This window comes from Rhinoraja longicauda, chromosome 2 (genome assembly GCF_053455715.1).
Source record: "Rhinoraja longicauda isolate Sanriku21f chromosome 2, sRhiLon1.1, whole genome shotgun sequence".
Lineage (NCBI taxonomy): Eukaryota > Metazoa > Chordata > Chondrichthyes > Rajiformes > Arhynchobatidae > Rhinoraja > Rhinoraja longicauda.
In genome coordinates this window covers 46,744,965-46,763,901 of record NC_135954.1, presented here as the reverse complement: position 1 = coordinate 46,763,901, position 18,937 = coordinate 46,744,965, and the positions used below count along the sequence as shown (strand labels likewise).

At 41.1% G+C, this 18,937-nt stretch overlaps 1 protein-coding gene across 2 annotated transcripts in view; it reads right to left on the bottom strand.

The window, feature by feature from the left end:
• The window catches only part of LOC144604254 (adenylate cyclase type 1-like), a 212,267-nt gene that overhangs the window by 60,356 nt on the left and 132,974 nt on the right, over positions 1–18,937 (bottom strand). For both annotated transcript variants that reach the window (XM_078418491.1, XM_078418498.1), the window contains exons 8-11: positions 12,555–12,710; positions 9,654–9,848; positions 4,139–4,236; positions 866–950 (exon numbers count right to left, since the gene is read on the bottom strand). In XM_078418491.1, the coding sequence (XP_078274617.1) occupies positions 866–950; positions 4,139–4,236; positions 9,654–9,848; positions 12,555–12,710 (534 nt within the window). The remainder of the gene's footprint in view (positions 1–865; positions 951–4,138; positions 4,237–9,653; positions 9,849–12,554; positions 12,711–18,937) is intronic.

Here is an 18,937-nt window from a genome sequence, read left to right as displayed (position 1 = left end):
CTTTGGAGTGTGGGAGGAAACCGAAGATCTCGGAGAAAACCCACGCAGGTCACGGGGAGAACGTACAAACTCCTTACAGTGCAGCACCCGTAGTCAGGATCGAACCTGAGTCTCCGGCGCTGCATTCGCTGTAAAGCAACAACTCTACCGCTGCGCTACCGTGCCGCCCGTAATATAAAAATTATTAGAAATGAAATATTGCCTTATTCTTTTAATATTTAATTAACACATTTCTTACCAGCTATCTGGTTCTGGAGAAAGAATCGTGTTTTAACTGAACTGGGCAAAAAATATGGTCAGCACCTACTCAAGGAGCAGAATCCTGGAGAGGAGAACAATCGTCTGATTCAGGCATCATTTGGGAATTGGTAAGGTTGCAATATCAGATAGCTGGGTTGTGGGAGTTGTCCAGTTAGATTGGAAATCTGCAAATGGCGCATCTCAGTTAGCCTACTTAATACAGGCAAATTAATGATGTGTGTGCCAAGAGCTAGTTTGTAAGTAATCTATTTGGTCACCAAGCTTATATCCAACTTCATGTGGGCTTCCACCTGCCTGATGATGTTCTCTTCCCAACAGCAATGATTCTTACATTAATAGGTGAATATGGTTTTCAAAATTTTCAAACTTGAAAACCAAGTCTTCATCAGCAAAATAAGTTACCTGGTAAGACTAACATCGAGATCAGAGGGGAGAAAAATACCTGTTAGGTTATCTGTAAAAGTTTTAAGGATCTTTCAGTTCCTAGATAATCTCTACAAGAACTAGGAACTAAAGTTATGTAATACTTTTGTCTACTGTAACAAATAACATCACTTATAATCCAAATTACTTAAATCACAAAATGATAAAAGAAAAGTTTCACCTGCACTCGTGTGACATGGAGATACAAGATACATGCAACTAGGAAGCAAATGCAGAATACCAGGAGAACAAGGACGACTGTGCTCCTGCAAGAGTAGCAAATAAGGAAACACAAGATCATATAAACATAAGGTGCAGGATTTCAAACAGATACAGAGACAATTGCCTACCACCAAAGATATTGCCCGACCAGCTGAGTTCCTCCAGCAGTGTAAGAAAATAATTGCAGATGCTGGTACAAATCGAAGGTATTTATTCACAAAATGCTGGAGTAACTCAGCAGGACAGGCAGCATCTCAGGAGAGAAGGAATGGGCGACATTTCGGGTCAAGACCCTTCTTCAGTCTGAAGCCCATTCCTTCTCTCCTGAGATGCTGCCTGACCTGCTGAGTTACTCCAGCATTTTGTGAATTAGTTCCTCCAGCAGATCATTTGTTGCTCCAGTTTAGATTTTTTCAGTTTAGTTTAGAGATACAGCACAGCAACAGGCCCTTTGGCCCACCGAGTCTGTGTCGACCAGCGATCCCCATACACTAACACTATTCCTGCACATACTAGGGACAATTTACAATTTTACCAAGCCAATTAGCCTACAAACCTGTACATCTTTGGAGTGTGGGAGGAAACTCGAGATACTGGAAAAAACCCATGCAGATCACAGGGAGAACATGCAAACTCGGTACAGACAGTACCCGTAGTCAGGATCAACCCGGGTCTCTAGCGCTGTTAGGCAGCAACTGCTTCACCACCGTTCCGCAGATTCCAACACCTGCAGGCTCTTGTGTCTACATTTAATCTATCTACATGGAGACACAGGTCTGACTAACACAAGTCAGTCTGAAGAAGGGTCCAAACCTGAAACATAGTCTGCCCATTCCCTTCACAGATGGTCAACTGAATTCCTCCAGCACATTGTTTTTAACCTTTCTATATTCCTTTGCAGGATATTTGTGGTCTTGTCACAACTTCTTAACTCACTCACCTTTATATTAACAACATCTATGCTTGCAGTATATTTGGCCCATTATAAATTATAAATTGTTGAGGTTCTAGCAATACATCACCCTGTTTACCAATCCAGTAATTACCCAGTTATCCATTTCCTATTGGTTAGCCACTCCCCTTTTCAATAGATTATGTAGACTTTCAAAGAGATCCCCCTCCCCTCCCCCCACTCTCCATCAACAACACCACAGTCACATCTGTGAAGTCATTTAAGTTCCTTGGAACCATCATCTCCAGGGACCTTAAATGGGGGGCACCATCGACTCCACAGTCAAAAAGGCCCAACAGAGGATGTACTTCCTGCGGCAACTGAAGAAACACAATCTGCCACAGGCAATGATGGTCCAATTCTGTACTGCTATTATTGAGTCCGTCCTCACCTTCTCCATCATGGTCTGGTTTGGCTCAGCCACCAAGCACGACATCCGGAGGCTGCAACGGATCGTTTGCACAGCTGAGAAGGTTGTTGGCTGCAACCTTCCCCCCAATGACAAACTGTACACTGCAAGGGCCAGGAAGCAAGCGGGCAAGATCATCTCTGACCCCTCTCACCCTGGCCACAAACTCTTCGAAGCACTTCCCTCTGGAAGGCGACTCCGGACTGTCAAAGCAGCCACAGCCAGACATAAAAACAGCTTTTTTCCACGAGTGATAGTTCTACACAACAACCAAAGTCTGTAGTCTCTTTTATGCTCTGGTTTATTTTCACCCACATGTTTAGACCGTAATGGTGTATCCTTATTGTTTTGATGTGTTTATGCTTTATTCTTAATTGTTAACTGTATGTTTGTGTTGTCATTTGTGAGCGGAGCACCAAGGCACATTCCTTGTATCTGCATACTTGGCCAATAAACATTCATTCATTCATTCATTCATTCATTCATTCATTACCCCTGACATGTGTGCTCCTATGCAGAAACAAGGAACTGCAGATGCTGGTTTACAAGTGAAGACACAAAGTGCCAGAGTAACTCACCGCTGAGTTACTCCAGCACCGTGTGTCTTCTGTGCACTCCTATGTTGTTCCATTGACTTTATGTGGCACCTTAAGAAGTGCCTTCTTGAAATCCAGATATTACATCTACTGGTTCCCCTTTATTCACCCTCAGGTACATCCTTAAAGATCTCATTGAAGCAAATTTATCAGACAATTTCCCTTTCATAAAAACTTTGTCTGTGCTTGATTGTCTCAGGATTTTCTAAATATCCTGTCATTACCTTCTTAATAATGGATCCCAATTTCCCCCCACCACCCTCCCAGACCGCTCCCCAGCCCATGACAGATATTGGGCTAACTGGCCTATGGTTGTCTGTTTTCAGCCTCCTCCTTTCTAGATAGGTAATAGTCTTTTTATAGTTTCCCAATCCTCTGGGACCTCTCCAAATTCCAGGGTTTTGGTAGATTACAAAGCATCCGTTCTACATCCACTCTAAAACATCAGACACACTCTCGATCCATGTGTATTCACCAATATTGTGTCAATAGACAATAGACAATAGGTGCAGGAGTAGGCCATTCAGCCCTACGAGCCAGCACCGCCATTCAATGCGATCATGGCTGATCACTCTCAATCAGTACCCCGTTCCTGCCTTCTCCCCATACCCCCTCACTCCGCTATCCTTAAGAGCTCTATCCAGCTCTCTCTTGAAAGCATCCAACGAACTGGCCTCCACTGCCTTCTGAGGCAGAGAATTCCACACCTTCACCACTCTCTGACTGAAAAAGTTCTTCCTCATCTCCGTTCTAAATGGCCTACCCCTTATCCTTAAACTGTGGCCCCTTGTTCTGGACTCACCCAACATTGGGAACATGTTTCCTGCCTCTAATGTGTCCAATCCCCTAATTATCTTATATGTTTCAATAAGATCCCCCCTCATCCTTCTAAATTCCAGTGTATACAAGCCCAATTGCTCCAGCCTTTCAACATACGACAGTCCCGCCATTCCGGGAATTAACCTAGTGAACCTACGCTGCACGCCCTCCATAGCAAGAATATCCTTCCTCAAATTTGGAGTGTCAGGGGTTATGTGGAGAAGGCAGGAGAACACTGTTAGGAGGGAGAGATAGATCAGCCATGATTGAATGGCGGAGTAGACTTGTTGGGCCGATTGGACTAATTCTGCTCCTGTTACTTATGACCTAATATTAGTGGCTGAAGGCTTCTGCACGAGGTTAAGCAAAATATGCTAACTTACACACAATCATGATCTTTTCAGATCAGAAAGGTAAAGAATAAAGGACGTTGTATTAAGTAAAAAGAATACTTACTGTGGTATTATGAGAAGATACAGTAGTCCAAATAATGCAGCAAGTATTAAAGAGAGGATGACTGCACTGGTAAAATATTCATCATGAAGCTGATGATACTGTGGGTGGAAGAGCAAAAGTAAATCATTTCTGTGAATGATAAGTCACTATGCATTGCCATTGGTTATTCCAGATGTGGATTGATTAAAACTTTATAAAGCACCAACTTACAAACTAGCTGCATTTTACCAAAAATTATTTCAAAGTAAGTCACAAGCATAGAACTTTGTTTGACAGGGATGAAAGATGATGTATACATTTTAGCTTGGAAACTGTGTGTGGAAACATGGGCTAAATGAAAGCCAATGGGACTAGCCCAAAATGCCAAGTTGGGCAAGTTAAGCCAATGGACAAGTTAAGCCAAAGGGTCTGTTTCAATACTTAACAACTCTCTGACTCCATGACTCAATTGCCTCACTGGGACACGGTGCAGAGTGTAAGCAAGAACTTGCTTAAGTTAGAATATTGAATTCAGATGATCTTATGGAAATAAAGCAAATAGAGAAAGAAAGATTAAAGAGAGCTAAAAAGGCAGAAGAAACAATGTGAAACAAAATACACATTATTAAACTTTAAAAACTTCAAGAATAATTGTAAACTTACAAAGCAAAAGTGATGAGCATCAATAAAGACACACTTTGGAAAGCACTAACAAATAAAACATGCCTGTTATGTTCGTGGGCATCTAATGAATAAATCTTGCAACTTTACACTGTTGCATGTATGTGAATGCTGCCCTTTCACTGAAACCCATATGGTGCATTGGAGCACTTTTGCAAATTTGGATAGCAGCAGCTGACTTCAGTGTTTTACTGCATATGGTAAATGTCAGAGTTTGTAGTTTGAACATTATTTCAACTCCAGGAAATTAGATGGAGAACAGTAAATTATGTATCTGTGGTCCTATGAAATATCATGGCAAGCACCACAAACTGAAATGAAGTAGTCACTGTCAATCTTAAATTTGTTAAATATCAGACTTCCTCCAGCTAGTTATGAAAGATTGCAGCAGGATCTGAATCGATTGGCCAGGTGGGCAGAGGAATTTGATGGAATTTAATACAGAGAAGTGTAAGGCATTGCATTTTGGGGCATCAAACAAGGGTAGGCCTCTGGGTAGTGTTGTAGAGCAGAGGGATCTAGGAGTACAGGTGCATGGTTCCTTGAAGGTCGAGTCGCAGGTAGATAAAGTGGTCAAAAAAGCTTTTTGCACTTTGGCCTCCAGTCAGACTATTGCGTATAGAAGTTGGGAGGTCATGTTGCAGTTTTATAAGACGTTGGTGAGACCGCATTTAGAATATTGTGTTCAGTTCTGGGCACCATGTTATAGGAAAGATATTGTCAAGCTTGAAAGGGTTCAGAAAAGATTTACGAGGATGTTGCCAGGACTAGAGGGTGTGAGCTCTTGGGAGAGGTTGAGTAGGCTGGGTCTCTATTCCATGGAGTGCAGGAGGATGAGGGGGAATCTTATAGAGGCATACAAAATCATGAGAGGAATAGATCGGGTAGATACACAGAGTCTTTTGGTCAGAGTGGGGGAATTGAGGACCAAAGGACATAGGTTCAAGGTGAAGGGGAAAAGATTTAATAGGAATCCGAGGGGTAACTTTTTCACACAGAGGGTGGTGGGTGCATGGAACAACCTGCCAGAGGAGGTAGTTGAGGCTGGGACAATCCCATCGTTTAAGAGACTGTTAGAGAGGTACATGGATGGGACAGGCTTGGAGGGATATGGACCAAGCCCAGGCAAGGGGGACTAGTGTGGCTGGGACATTGTTGGCCGGTGTGGGCAAGTTGGGCCGAAGGGCTTGTTTCCACACTATAACACTCTATGACTCTATATCACCAATGGCCAGCATTAATGGGTTTGACAGGTTTAGGGCCAAGTGTTATGGATTGTAAAACCACTGGAATCAAGTGTCTGCACTTGAAGAAGTTGCTCCATTAGCCATGAACTGAAACAGTCATTCAAGTCAAGTCTTTAATCCAAACTAAAGGTATTGAGAAGCTAATTAATTCCAGCTATTGTCTAAACAATGGGAAACATCTCAGACATAAGGTGCAATATAACCTAGGGGTTAGAATGACAAATGCAGTGTCCCTTTCATGCCTCCTTTGCGACAGAACTTTTGCCTTGTCACAAATTAACATCAGTCAATGTCCACGATCGACTATTACAAGAGTACACTACGTTATACGTTGCCTCAGGAAAGCAGCCAACATAATCAATGCCCATTAACACCATGGTCATTTCATCGACTCCCCTCTCTAGAGAGCTAGATAGAACTCTTAAATATAGCGGAGCCAGGTGGTATGGGGAGAAGGCATGAACGGGGTACTGATTGAGAATGATCAGCCATGATCACATTGAATGGCGGTGCTGGCTCGAAGGGCCAAATGGCCTCCTCCTGCACCTATTGTCTGTTGTCTATTGTCTATTGACATCTCTCCTGTGATGTGGTGAACAGAGCAGTCTGCAGGCCTCAGCTGCGAACCAGAATTATATCAGTCCTCACGTAACCTCCCGCTCATGCATTCAATGCCTCGGCTAATAACACATCCTGAATCATACTGGACACCTTCGAGGGTCTGTGAACCTATAGTCGAGGGTTATTTTCTTTTTCCACACTTACTTTTAATAACTCCAAAGACGTACAAGTATGTAGGTTAATTGGCTGGGTAAATGTAAAAATTGTCCCTAGTGGGTGTAGGATAGTGTTAATGTACGGGGATCGCTGGGCGGCACGGACTTGGAGGGCCGAAAAGGCCTGTTTCCGGCTGTATATATATGATATGATATGATGAACTGTATTACAACATTCCCAAATAGATTGCCTCACACTTCTCTGCAATTTTTCTGCTCAATGAACCAGATGCACTTAAATCTTCCTGCAAAGAAAACCTTTCCTCCACCCTGTAAACTCCAAGCCCAATTTTTGTATCGGGTTTTCATTGTGCTACAAGAAGTGTGCAACCAATTCTTGATCCGTGTGGATCTCCACTGGCAACAGTGCTCCAGTCACAAAAAGATCATCAATCATTACATTTTTGCTCATTACAACTTTACCACCAATTTTCATCCTGCACTCAAATATACTTGGACCATCTCCGACACCTCCCTCCCCTTTCTTGATCTCACAGTCTCCATCACAGGAAATAGACTATTGACTGACATCTATTACAAACCCACTGACTCCCACAACTTTCTTGACTACACATCTTCCCACACTGCTTCCTGCAAAGACTCTACCCCCCAACTCCCAATTCCTCCGTCTACGCCACATCTGCACCCAAGATACTAGAACATCCGAGATGTCCTCATTCTTTAGGGAACAGGGGTTCCCCTCTCCCATCATAGATGAGGCCCTCACTCGTGCTGCTTGGTACCCCGCAGCTCCGCCCTTGCTCCCCCTCCCCCTAGTCGTAACAGAGACAGAGTCCCCCTAGTCCTTACCTTCCACCCCATCGGCCGTCACACACTACACATAATCCTCTGAAATTTCCGCCACCTCCAACGGGATCCCACCAAGCCACATTTTCTCATCTACACCCCTTTCCACCTTCCGCAGAGACTGATCCCTCCACAACTCCCCGGATAACTCATCCCTTCCCACCCAAGCTACTCCCTCCCCAGGTACCTTCCCCTGCAACCGCAGAAAACGCAACACCTGTCGCTATACCTCCTCCCTCGACTCTGTCCAGGGACCCTGACGTTCACGTGCATCTCCTCCAACCTCATCTACTGTATCTGTTGTTCAAAATGTGGACCCTTATACATCAGCGAGACCAAACGCAGACTGGGCGATCGTTTCACGGAACACCTTCGCTCAGCCCGCGTGAACCAACCTGATCTCCCGGTTGCTAAACACTTTAATTCCCCTTCCCATTCCAACACAGACCTTTCTGTCCTAGGTCTCCTCCATTGTCAGAGTGAGGCTAAACGTAAATTGGAGGAACAGCATCTCATATTTTGCTTAGGCAGCTTACAGCCCAGTGGTATGAGTATTGATTTCTCTCACTTCAGGTAGCCCCGGCATTCCTTCTCTCTCTATCCCTCCCCCACCCAATTCGCATTAGCTTCTCATTTTCCCCCTTTGAAGCTTACAATGGCCTGTTTCCTTTATCATCGTTACTTTTTTGCTTATCTTTCATTTATTGTTCTTTATCTCTCCACATCACCATCTATATCTCTCATTTCCCTTATCCCAACCAGTCTGAAGAAGGGTCTTATAGACAATAGACAATAGACAATAGACAATAGGTGCAGGAGTAGGCCATTCAGCACTTCGAGCCAGCACCGCCATTCAATGCGATCATGGCTGATCACTCTCAATCAGTACCCCGTTCCTGCCTTCTCCCCATACCCCCTCACTCCGCTATCCTTAAGAGCTCTATCCAGCTCTCTCTTGAAAGCATCCAACGAACTGGCCTCCACTGCCTTCTGAGGCAGAGAATTCCACACCTTCACCACCCTCTGACTGAAAAAGTTCTTCCTCATCTCCGTTCTAAATGGAGTCTTGACCCGAAACGTCACCCATTCCTTCTCTCCAGAGATGCTGCCTGTCCCGCTGAGTTACTCCAGGTTTTGGTGTCTTTCTTCGGATTAAACCAGCATCTGCAGTTCCTTCTTACACATTACATTTTTGTTTCCTACCTAATAATTTTTGATCCAATTTGCCATTCCCTCTTGGATCCCGTTTTTTTTCTCTCTCGTTTTCTTAGTCAATCCATCTATGCTCAATAGTATATATTGTGAAATTCATAACTTCAATAAAAATGCTCTCCCCCTCTAAATTGACAGCACCACATATTCCTTTCACTAGGAATATTTGCCAATCTGCCCTTCAATCTACCCTTCAGAGGAAAGAAAATAAATGCTGACGAGGCTTAATAAAGAAAGAAAATGATACGTAGATTATTTTCGGGAGGTCTCAAAGGTCTTTTGAAATTTCATGAGATATTTTTGAAGTCTGGTCCCTTGTAAAGTGGAAAACACTCCAGTCAGTTTATGGATCGCAAATTTTTGCAAACTGCAGTCCAACAATGACAGATATTTGTGTTTCAATGGCAGAAAAATATTGGCCAGAACATTGGACATAATTTCTCTGTTTTAAAAAAAACCTATTTCTACACAAGACTCAAGAAAACTATGTTGGAAGGCAAGGTAAGATAATATCATTTTTACACATTATATCCTGTCTTCAATCAGTGCATAGAAACTAGAAGCCCAGTTATCAGACAGGAGTCAGCTGGGACCACTGGCTGATTTTATTCTTTCCTCCCCAAGAGATATGGAGACAAGCTGCGGATCAAAATTAATGTTTATATGGCAATCTGCCTAAATTTACTCAAATGTGCTGCACCCAGGATATTCAATGTGTTTTAACAAAACCATAGCAGACTTCTCCCTTTATGTGCCGTGCAAACCTTTAAAACAAAACCTCTATAGTTATCTGGATTTATAAACATAACTTACTTTTTTCTCCCTTTCAGCTTGTTTGTATGTTAAAGTAACAAAATGTAAATCTGCCATTTCAGACTCTGTTTGCCGAGCTTCAATCAAGCGGCTGATGTATCGATTCACTCGTGTTCCCGGAGTGTTATGTGTAACATTTGTAGAAAATGATGATCGATTCCTGACTTTTTCAGATGCTGTTCTCAGTGCTCTTCTCTTTGAAAACAAAACAAATATTTTAATTAGTGATGGGCTGAGAAAGAGTTGCACTCCTGTAATTGGTATTTAGTTTATGCTCCCTGTGCAGAATCTCCTAATACAGAAAACAGAAGAGGAAGGAAGGACATTTCTTTACCCTGTTTGTGCAGGACTGAACATTTTCTTATGGCATTTGATGAATATTGAGTTACCTGAACAAGATCCATTTGAACCTATGTACAGTGGCCCATTCCATGCCAAACAAAAGCCAACAGTGATTTGCGTATGCATTATATATTTTGAACAGACATTATCGGAAATAAGCACAATATGTTTAAAAAGCACAAAGACATATGGGTTTGTAAGTTAATTGGCCTCTGTAAAACTGTCCCCGGTGTATAGGGAGTGGATACAAAAGTGGAATAACATGGAACTTGTGTGAACAGGGGATTGTTGGTCTTGTTGGGCTCATCGACTCTTTTAGCCAAGAGGCCTATTTCCATGCTGTATTACTAAAATTAAATTAAAACTAAAACCAAAACTGAAGGGGGTGGGAAATGTAATCATCAATGTCTGCCTACACCAAGAAATAGCTCCAAGATAAGGGAAGTGGTCCCAATTTAGTAATGCAACTTAATTGCCAGATGCAGTACAAAGTAGGGAGATAGATAGGTAGAGGACTTCCATTGTGCAGATATTGAGAATAAGATCCATCATTACATATGCTTCAGTGAATGAATTGACAATTGCATGGGGCTATCAACGAGTTAATTAGTTCCTTGATATCCTGTTCAAACCAACCCCTCACCTCCCAACCCCCCCCCCCCCCCCTCCATACACATATGCCTGTTGCATTTGAACTCTCATTTTAATGTTATGCCATCTCAAAATTCACTTCTCCATGATCTTGCCATTTGCTCTTGCCACTGTGTTAATTTGAAAAGTCACAGTAAATGCTGGACAGCAAAGTGTATTATGCTTAAAAATTAAGCTACATACATCCATTTCACCTTGAAATCATAAAGAGTGCACTCTTCTGAAAGTTTCATTCACTGAAGTAGATAATTGATAGATAAGGCGAATAGCCACAGTCTTTGCTCCAGGGGTGGAAAAGTCTAAAACCTCTTATAGAGGCGAATAAAATCATGAAAGGAATAGATCGGGTAGATGCACAGAGTCTCTTGCCCAGAGTAGGTGAATCGAGAACCAGAGGACATAGGTCTAAGGTGAAGGGGAAAAAAATTAATAGGAATCGGAGGGGTAACTTTCTCACACACAGGGTGGTGGGTGTATGGAACAAGCTGCCAGAGGGGTTAGCTGAGGCCGGGACTATCCCAACATTTATGAAACAGTCAGACAGGTACATGGATAGGACAGGTTTGGAGGGATATGGGCCAAACACAGGCAAGTGGGACTAGTGTAGCTGGGCATGTAGGCCAGTGAGGGCAAGTGAACCTGAAGGGCCTGTTTCCACACTGTATCACTCTATGACTCTAAGAGGGCATAAGTTTAAGATGAGAGGGGAAAGATTTTAAAGGGTCCCGAGGGACCCTTTCACACTGTGGGGGTGGCTGGTATATGGAATGAACAGTCAGAGGAAGTGATAGAGACAAGTACAATTATGACAGGTTAAAAACACTCGGACATGTACATGGATAGGAAAGGTTTGCAGAGATATGGCCAGATGCAGGCTCATGGGACTTGCTCAGTTCACCAATTTGGTCAGCATGGATGAGTTGGACCGAAGAACCCATTTCTTTGTTGTGTAGCGCAGATGCCAGAATCTGCTTTCTCTTGCTTCACTGAATTGCACTTGGCATCCAGCTGCTGACCTGAAAGTGTTGTAGAACTTTGTTCATAGCAGAAACTTTAGGAAAAGTTGTACCACTGGCAATTGCTTTTGTTAACTGCAAAAATGAACATATTTTTCATCGCACGAGCGAGAAACAGACATCAGTTACACTTATTGTGCACAAGAAATGATGAGACATGCAATTTGAAGTTCACCAATTATCCGAGGGGATTTGGTTATACGAATTCAATAAAGTTTAGTGAGAAAATAAATGTTACAAAATCTTACACCACAGCTTTTAGAAATAGAGTCCATTTATTTAGAAACCTTGTTACCATGAGAAAGCAAATTACCAGCTCATTGTATGGTGGAGCATCTCGTCATTTGTCCATTCCTACTTCAATTTCTATATTTTTCTTATCGCAAATTCTGTCAGTTATATAACTTCTATACTTTATTTTCAATTCCTCGTGGTCTATTAGATTCTTTTACTCTCTTCGGTTGCTCCGATTTAAATAAAAGCAAGCCATTTTGATCATGTCAATATACATTTAAATATCCTAATTTGTTGGATGAGCCTATATTTAGGTTTGAATTAGTGTCTTCCTTTTGTTGATGTTCATCCACATCTGTGCAACGGTCATTTAGGAAACAAGTAACAAAGCTTCATCCACTTCATGCCAGCTGGGTAGGGTAATGAGGGCAAAAATAAATAGCAGCTTTTTAATAAGCACAATGGGCATGCTGAGAGACTGTTCCACAAGAGCCAATAGAAGGCAATGACTTTCAAAAGGAGTAAGTGTGAATAGAGGAAAATAACACTTCCTCCTCAATGCATTTCCTTGTCAAACCGGGATCTCATCTCAGTCGCTAACAGCCCTTAGACACATCAGCAAAAAAACAGAACAAAAGCATTCAGATATATTGCTTACCTTGTCATCATTGTCACATGTCATCACATTAGAAAAGGGGATTTCAGCTTTGAACATCTTTCGACAGTGCATGAGTTGGACCAATAAGTAGCACACTGTTTTAAATTTCATTCTCTTTGCTGGCTTTATGTCTGAAAGGATCAACCCTGGAAAAATCTGCCAAAAAGTGAAACAAAAATGAATGCATATTTGAAACAAAATTAGTAGCACCATTTTATGATAATGTTACATATTGAAAGATTTCCTTTCACCTCACAACTGGGCTGAAACCCAAATCAAACTTGGCAAGTCAGTGTCTCCAATATCTTTGCAGAATGGAAAATATTTTGTTGATCACTTAGAAGCAGTGGATTTTTTTGTGTGGGCATCAGTACGACACACCAGCACTTCGTAAAAAGTTAAACGTCATTATTTTATTTTTCCCCTACGTATCACGTATGTCTAAATTAAAAAACGCACTGCATAGAAGAATAGTATTAAATGGATATTAATAAGATGGATGGAGGAAAAAAGTGAAGGATAAAATTAAATGTCAGGAAGTGTATGGAATTGCACTTTGCTAAAATGAAAGCTAGCATTGATCATAATCTGAACAGAAACATTAATGGTGGTGTGGACAAGATGATGATTTGGTTGTACAGGTTTACAAACCATTAAGGTAGTATCATTACAGCTTTGAAAAGCAAATTGAATTTGAGATTCTATTTCATGAGACATTAACAGTTCAACCAAAAAAATAACTGGCCCAAGTAAAAGTGTAATTTGTTAAAGGGAACTTTATTTCATTTGCGATGTCCTTCTAAACAAATAGCAAATGAAAATGCCTAACCCTCCCTGCCTCTCTTTCTCTCTCTTTCTTAGCTTCAGGTCATCAGTCCTGATATCATCTTATTTGCATCAGTATCAAATTTTATTTGTGAATCACCTTGCGGTTCCTTCTTATGGTAAAGGCACTACCTATATAGGCTATTGTTGTTTATACCAAAAATCTGAAAGAAGAAGTCATTGTGAATTTATTTATTGACCGATTCTGGTTGATAGCTCGTTTTAGCTTCTGTTCATCATTTCACCCTTCCATTATCTCAAATGTAAAGTCTATTTTATTTGAGAGTGTACAATCTTCCCCTATCAATCTCAGGTTAATTCCACGTTTGGAATCACAGATATATCTTCTGAAGATTATCTTGAATGCAAATATCCCATTGGAAGCTGTCTCCTCGGAATCAAAAGTCACTTCTCAGATGTTCCACAGTGCTTAAGAAAACAATAACAGAAGTAGAACGGCCCTATTGCTCAGGGATTAACTTGGAAATAATTGCCGAACAGGCTTAACATTCAGCACAATTTTAAATATTCACAATTCTCATCTGAGTATTTTGAATAATATTTAAATAGCAAGTCGCGGTATCCAAGATCCCACTGCTATACTTGCAAGGGAATATTTTCCATTGAAATAATAGAATGAAAAATCAAGTTAGTTCCTTCACAATAAGTCTCCAAATTGGTCCAAGTTTGGAATGTTTGTTCTGCCCAGGGTCCAAGAGTGCCAGAATACAAACCTAAAATAAACTTCCATTTGAGAAATTGATCTATTAAATAGTCAGTAAACTGACATAGAAACATAGAAAATAGGTGCAGGAGTAGGTCATTTGGCCCTCCGAGCCAGCACTGCCATTCAATAGGATCATGGCTGATCATCCAAAATCAGTACCCCATTTTGGCTTTTTCCCCATATCCCTTGATTCCCTAAGCGCTAAACGCTAAATTTAACACTCGAAAACATCCAGTGAATTGGCTTCCACTGCCTTCTGTGGCAGAGAATGCCACAGATTCACAACTCTCTGGGTGAAAAGGTTTTTGCTCATCTCAGTCCTGAATGGCCTATCCCTTATTCTTAAACTGTAACCCCTGGTTATGGACTCCCCTAACATTGGGAACATTTTTCCTGCATCTACCCTGTCCAATCTTCTAAGAATTTTATAAGTTTCTATAAGATCCCCTCTCATCCTTCTAAATTCCAACGAATACAAGCCCAGTCGACCCATTCTTTCATCATACGTCAGTCCCGCCATCCCGGGAATCAACCTGGTGAACCTACGCTGCACTCCCTCAATAGCAATAATGTCCTTCCTTATATTAGGAGACCAAAATTGCACACAATACTCCAGGTGCGGTCTCACCAGGGTCCAGTACAACTGCAGTAGGATCTCCTTTCTCCTAAACTCAAATCCTCTCGCAATGAAGGCCTACATACCATTAGCTTTCTTCACTGCCTGGTGTATCTGCATGCTTACTTTCAGTGACTGATGTGCAAGCACACCCAGGTCTCATTGCATCTCACCTTTTCCTGATGTGACGCCATTCAGATAATAACCTGCCTTCTTGTTCTTGCCACCAAAGTGGATAACCTCACATTTATCCACATTATACTGCATCTGCCATGCATCTACCCACTCACCCAACCTATCCAAGTCACCCTGCAGCCTTATCGCAGCTCACACTGCCATCCAGCTTTGTGTCATCCGCATTTGTGTCATTCACATTTAATTCCCTCATTTAAATCATTAATATATATTGTAAATAACTGGGGTCCCAGCACCGAGCCTTGCGGCACCCCACTAGTCACTGCCTGCCATTCTGAAAAGGACCTGTTAATTCTTACTCTTTGCTTCCTGTCTGCCAACCAGCTCTCTATCCATGTCAATACCCCCAATACCATGTGCTCTAATTTTGCACACTAATCTCTTGTGTGGGACCTTGTCGAAGTCTTTTTGAAAGTCCAGAAACACCACATCCACTGGCTCTCACTTATGCATTCTACTTGCTATATCCTCAAAACATTCCAAAAGATTAGTCAAGCATGATTTCCCCTTCATAAATCCATGCTGACTTTGCCCATCACTGCTTTCCAAATGCACTGCTATAACATCTTTAATAATTGATTTCAGCATCTTCCCTTGTATCCTTATTGTTTTGATGTGTTTATGCTTTATTCTTAATTGTTAACTTTATGTTTGTGTTGTCATTTGTGGGCGGAGCACCAAGGCACATTCCTTGTATATGCACTTACTTGGCCAATAAACTTATTCATTCAATTTCATTCATTCATTCCCCACTACCGGTGTCAGGCTAACTGGTCTATAAATCCCTGTTTTCTCTCTCCCTCCTTTCTTAAAAAGTAGAGTTACATTGACTACCCTCCAGTCCACAGGAACTGATCCAGAGTCGAAAAATGATCACCAATGCATCCACGATTTTCAGGGCCACCTCCTTGAGTAATCTGGAATGCAGACCATCAGGCTCTGGGGATTTATCTGCCTTCAGTCCCAACAGTCTACCTAACATAATTTTCTGATTAATGTGGATTCCCTTCAGTTCTTCCCTCCCACTAGATCCTCGGTCCCCTAGTATTTCCGGGAAATTGTTTGTGTCTTCCTGATTGAAGACAGAATCAAAGTACTCGCTTAACTGTTCTGCCATTTCCTTGTTTCCCAATATATGTTCACCTGTCTCTGACTGTAAGGGACCTACATTCGTCTTCACTAAGATTTTAGATTTAGATTTAGAGATACAGCGTGGAAACAGGCCCTTCGGCCCACCGAGTTCGCGCCGCCCAGCGATCCCCGCACATTAACAGTATCCTACACCCACTGGGGACAATTTTTTTAATTTTTTTTTACATTTACCCAGTCAATGAACCTACAAACCTGTACATCTTTGGAGTGTGGGAGGAAATTACACCCCTCAGAACAAATGATGGGTGATTTTCTTAGTAGTCTTATGATCACACACCAGTGACACTTTAGACTTGATTGGTTACTTTAAGAAATACCCTTTTGATTTTTTTTCGTCTTTTGAAACAACCAAGGCTGGTCGATCAGAGAATCATTAGAAAATGGGAAAATGGTGGGGGAAGTAATAGTTTACTTTTTAAATGAATTCTGAAATAAACCTTTTGATAAGCTGTTGTGTATTTTTGATTGTGGTCTTGTGGGTGAATGGACGAATTATGTGGTGGGCAAATTGTCATGTTGAATTTTTTAAAGTCATCCACAACCTAAATAACCAAAGAAGTAAAGTACATTTTGATTACAGGTGATATTAATAGAATACATGGTCACAATTGTTTTGGAGCTGAAGAAGACTACTGGATGACGTGACTACCTTTCCAAACCTCTGATTATTTAACTAGGTCTGGAAAAAAAAGTTCTAAGGGACTATTTCAACAGGAATTCATCCATTTCTTAAAATATGTTATGGCCATAAGCATTCTATTTCCCAATTCTCTTACTAAAAAATGTTTTTTAACTAATTATTTTAATTCTAATTTATTTTGATAGCTTTACCTTTGAAATATTTCTTTATGAATAAGATATTTGTGAATTCAGGTTTATTTTCTTTGTGAAAATCCAAAGAAAGTTATCACATTCTCTCATCACCCTTATCTTAAGGGAATAAATTAGTTTTTCTAAGTAACCAGCCTATAAATTTAGCAAACTGCCTGATATTTCTCTCTTTCGTTTTCCTCAATTAATTCTATATTTTCCCTTAACGTCAAAGCCAGTTACAAGTTCAACATTGTCCCCTGTGGTGCACCCAATTAGTTTTCAGCTATATTCAGGAAACAATTTTTTTAATAATTAACTATCCTGAGATCCTCAGGAATCCGTATTGCAAAATTCGATAAAATCCAACAACTGCTTGACTCAAACAAAGTAAGTGTTGCCTTTTTCATTTGTTATATTTAACGTGAGAACTGTGAATGTATGCAATGTTTAACTGTATCTGTACTGTATACACAAAGGAGGTATGAAGAAAAGTCTCTGAAGTTCATCAGCTGATATCCTGAGCAGAATTATTGAACAAGAAAGGATGTTGAAATGAAACAGTAGCAACGCTGCTGTCACTGGCAAAAATGAGAATGACTCAAGCACCAATACTGATCTAATTTCATGAACATTTAGAGTCTTATTGATTTCCAAAGATGTAGGAATTGTATGCCTGATCTGAAACTTATTATCAATTTAAATAATCTAGCAAATGGCATCTAAATATTGAAGAGACACTTAACTTTTTACTTTGGAGAATATTAGCATTAAAAGTAGGTGAAATAACATAAGAAAATAACTGCAGATGCTGGTACAAATCGATTTATTCACAAAATGCTGGAGTAACTCAGCAGGTCGGGCAGCATCTCGGGAGAGAAGGAATGGGTGACGTTTCGGGTCGAGACCCTTCTTCAGACTGATGTCAGGGGGGCGGGACAAAGGAAGGATATAGGTGGAGACAGGAAGATAGAGGGAGATCTGGGAAGGAGGAGGGGAAGGGAGGGACAGAGGAGCTATCTAAAGTTGGAGAAGTCGATGTTCATACCACCGGGCTGCAAACTGCCCAGGCGAAATATGAGGTGCTGTTCCTCCAAATTCCGGTAGGCCTCACTATGGCACTGGAGGAGGCCCATGACAGAAAGGTCAGACTGGGAATGGGAGGGGGAGTTAAAGTGCTCGGCCACCAGGAGATCAGTTTTGTTAATGCGGACCGAGCGCAGGTGATGTTACTCTATTTAGTGATGTCTTAAACTTTAGGGATGCCACATGCTTGAAAAAAAATGGATCAACAACAACTTGCATTTGTGTAGTGCCTGTACAATATCGCAAGGCACAGATAGAAGCCTTTTCAAACAAATGTTTACATCTTGTCCTAAAAGACAAGTCTCTATGACAATTTCATCAAAGGGGTAGGCTTGATGGGAAGTTTAAAGAGGAAGAAAGAGAACGGACTGTTGAAATGTTTAATGAAAGAATTTACAAAGTTTAGAGTCTCGCCTCAGGCACCACTCCAATTAGTATTACATGCAGCTGCTGGACTTAAAATGCATCAACTTACAGCAGAGAAGGGCATCTTGCAATTGTTGTGGTACAAAAAGGATCTGTGTACTGGCTTTTCTGAGTTATTGAATGCCATTTGTAGGCAAAAGGGAGATTGATTGTGGCAGTCCATATGTTTTCTTATGAAACTATAATCCAGATTACTCTGAGGTTTTATATTTTGATCTAGGAGTCCCCATTGATATTACTTCTATGTGAAACCCTTTACAATGATTTCTGCTGAAGTAGAATCTGCTGAAGTATAGGTGAGCTGGGCCTGTTCCCGTGCTGTATGCTCTATGAATTGTATATTCCACTGGCCCAAACCTTACAGCTTGGGGCTGTTAATTCAGGCAATTGAATTTTGTTTTCATCTAAACCATCCAACAACAACAAACCTATGCTGCAGAGATTTAAAAAAAATATTCCACCATTATATAACATTACCTAAAAATTAATCCTTTTTCAAACACTAGATGCTCCATACATGATAATGCATTCTGTTGCAAAAAATTA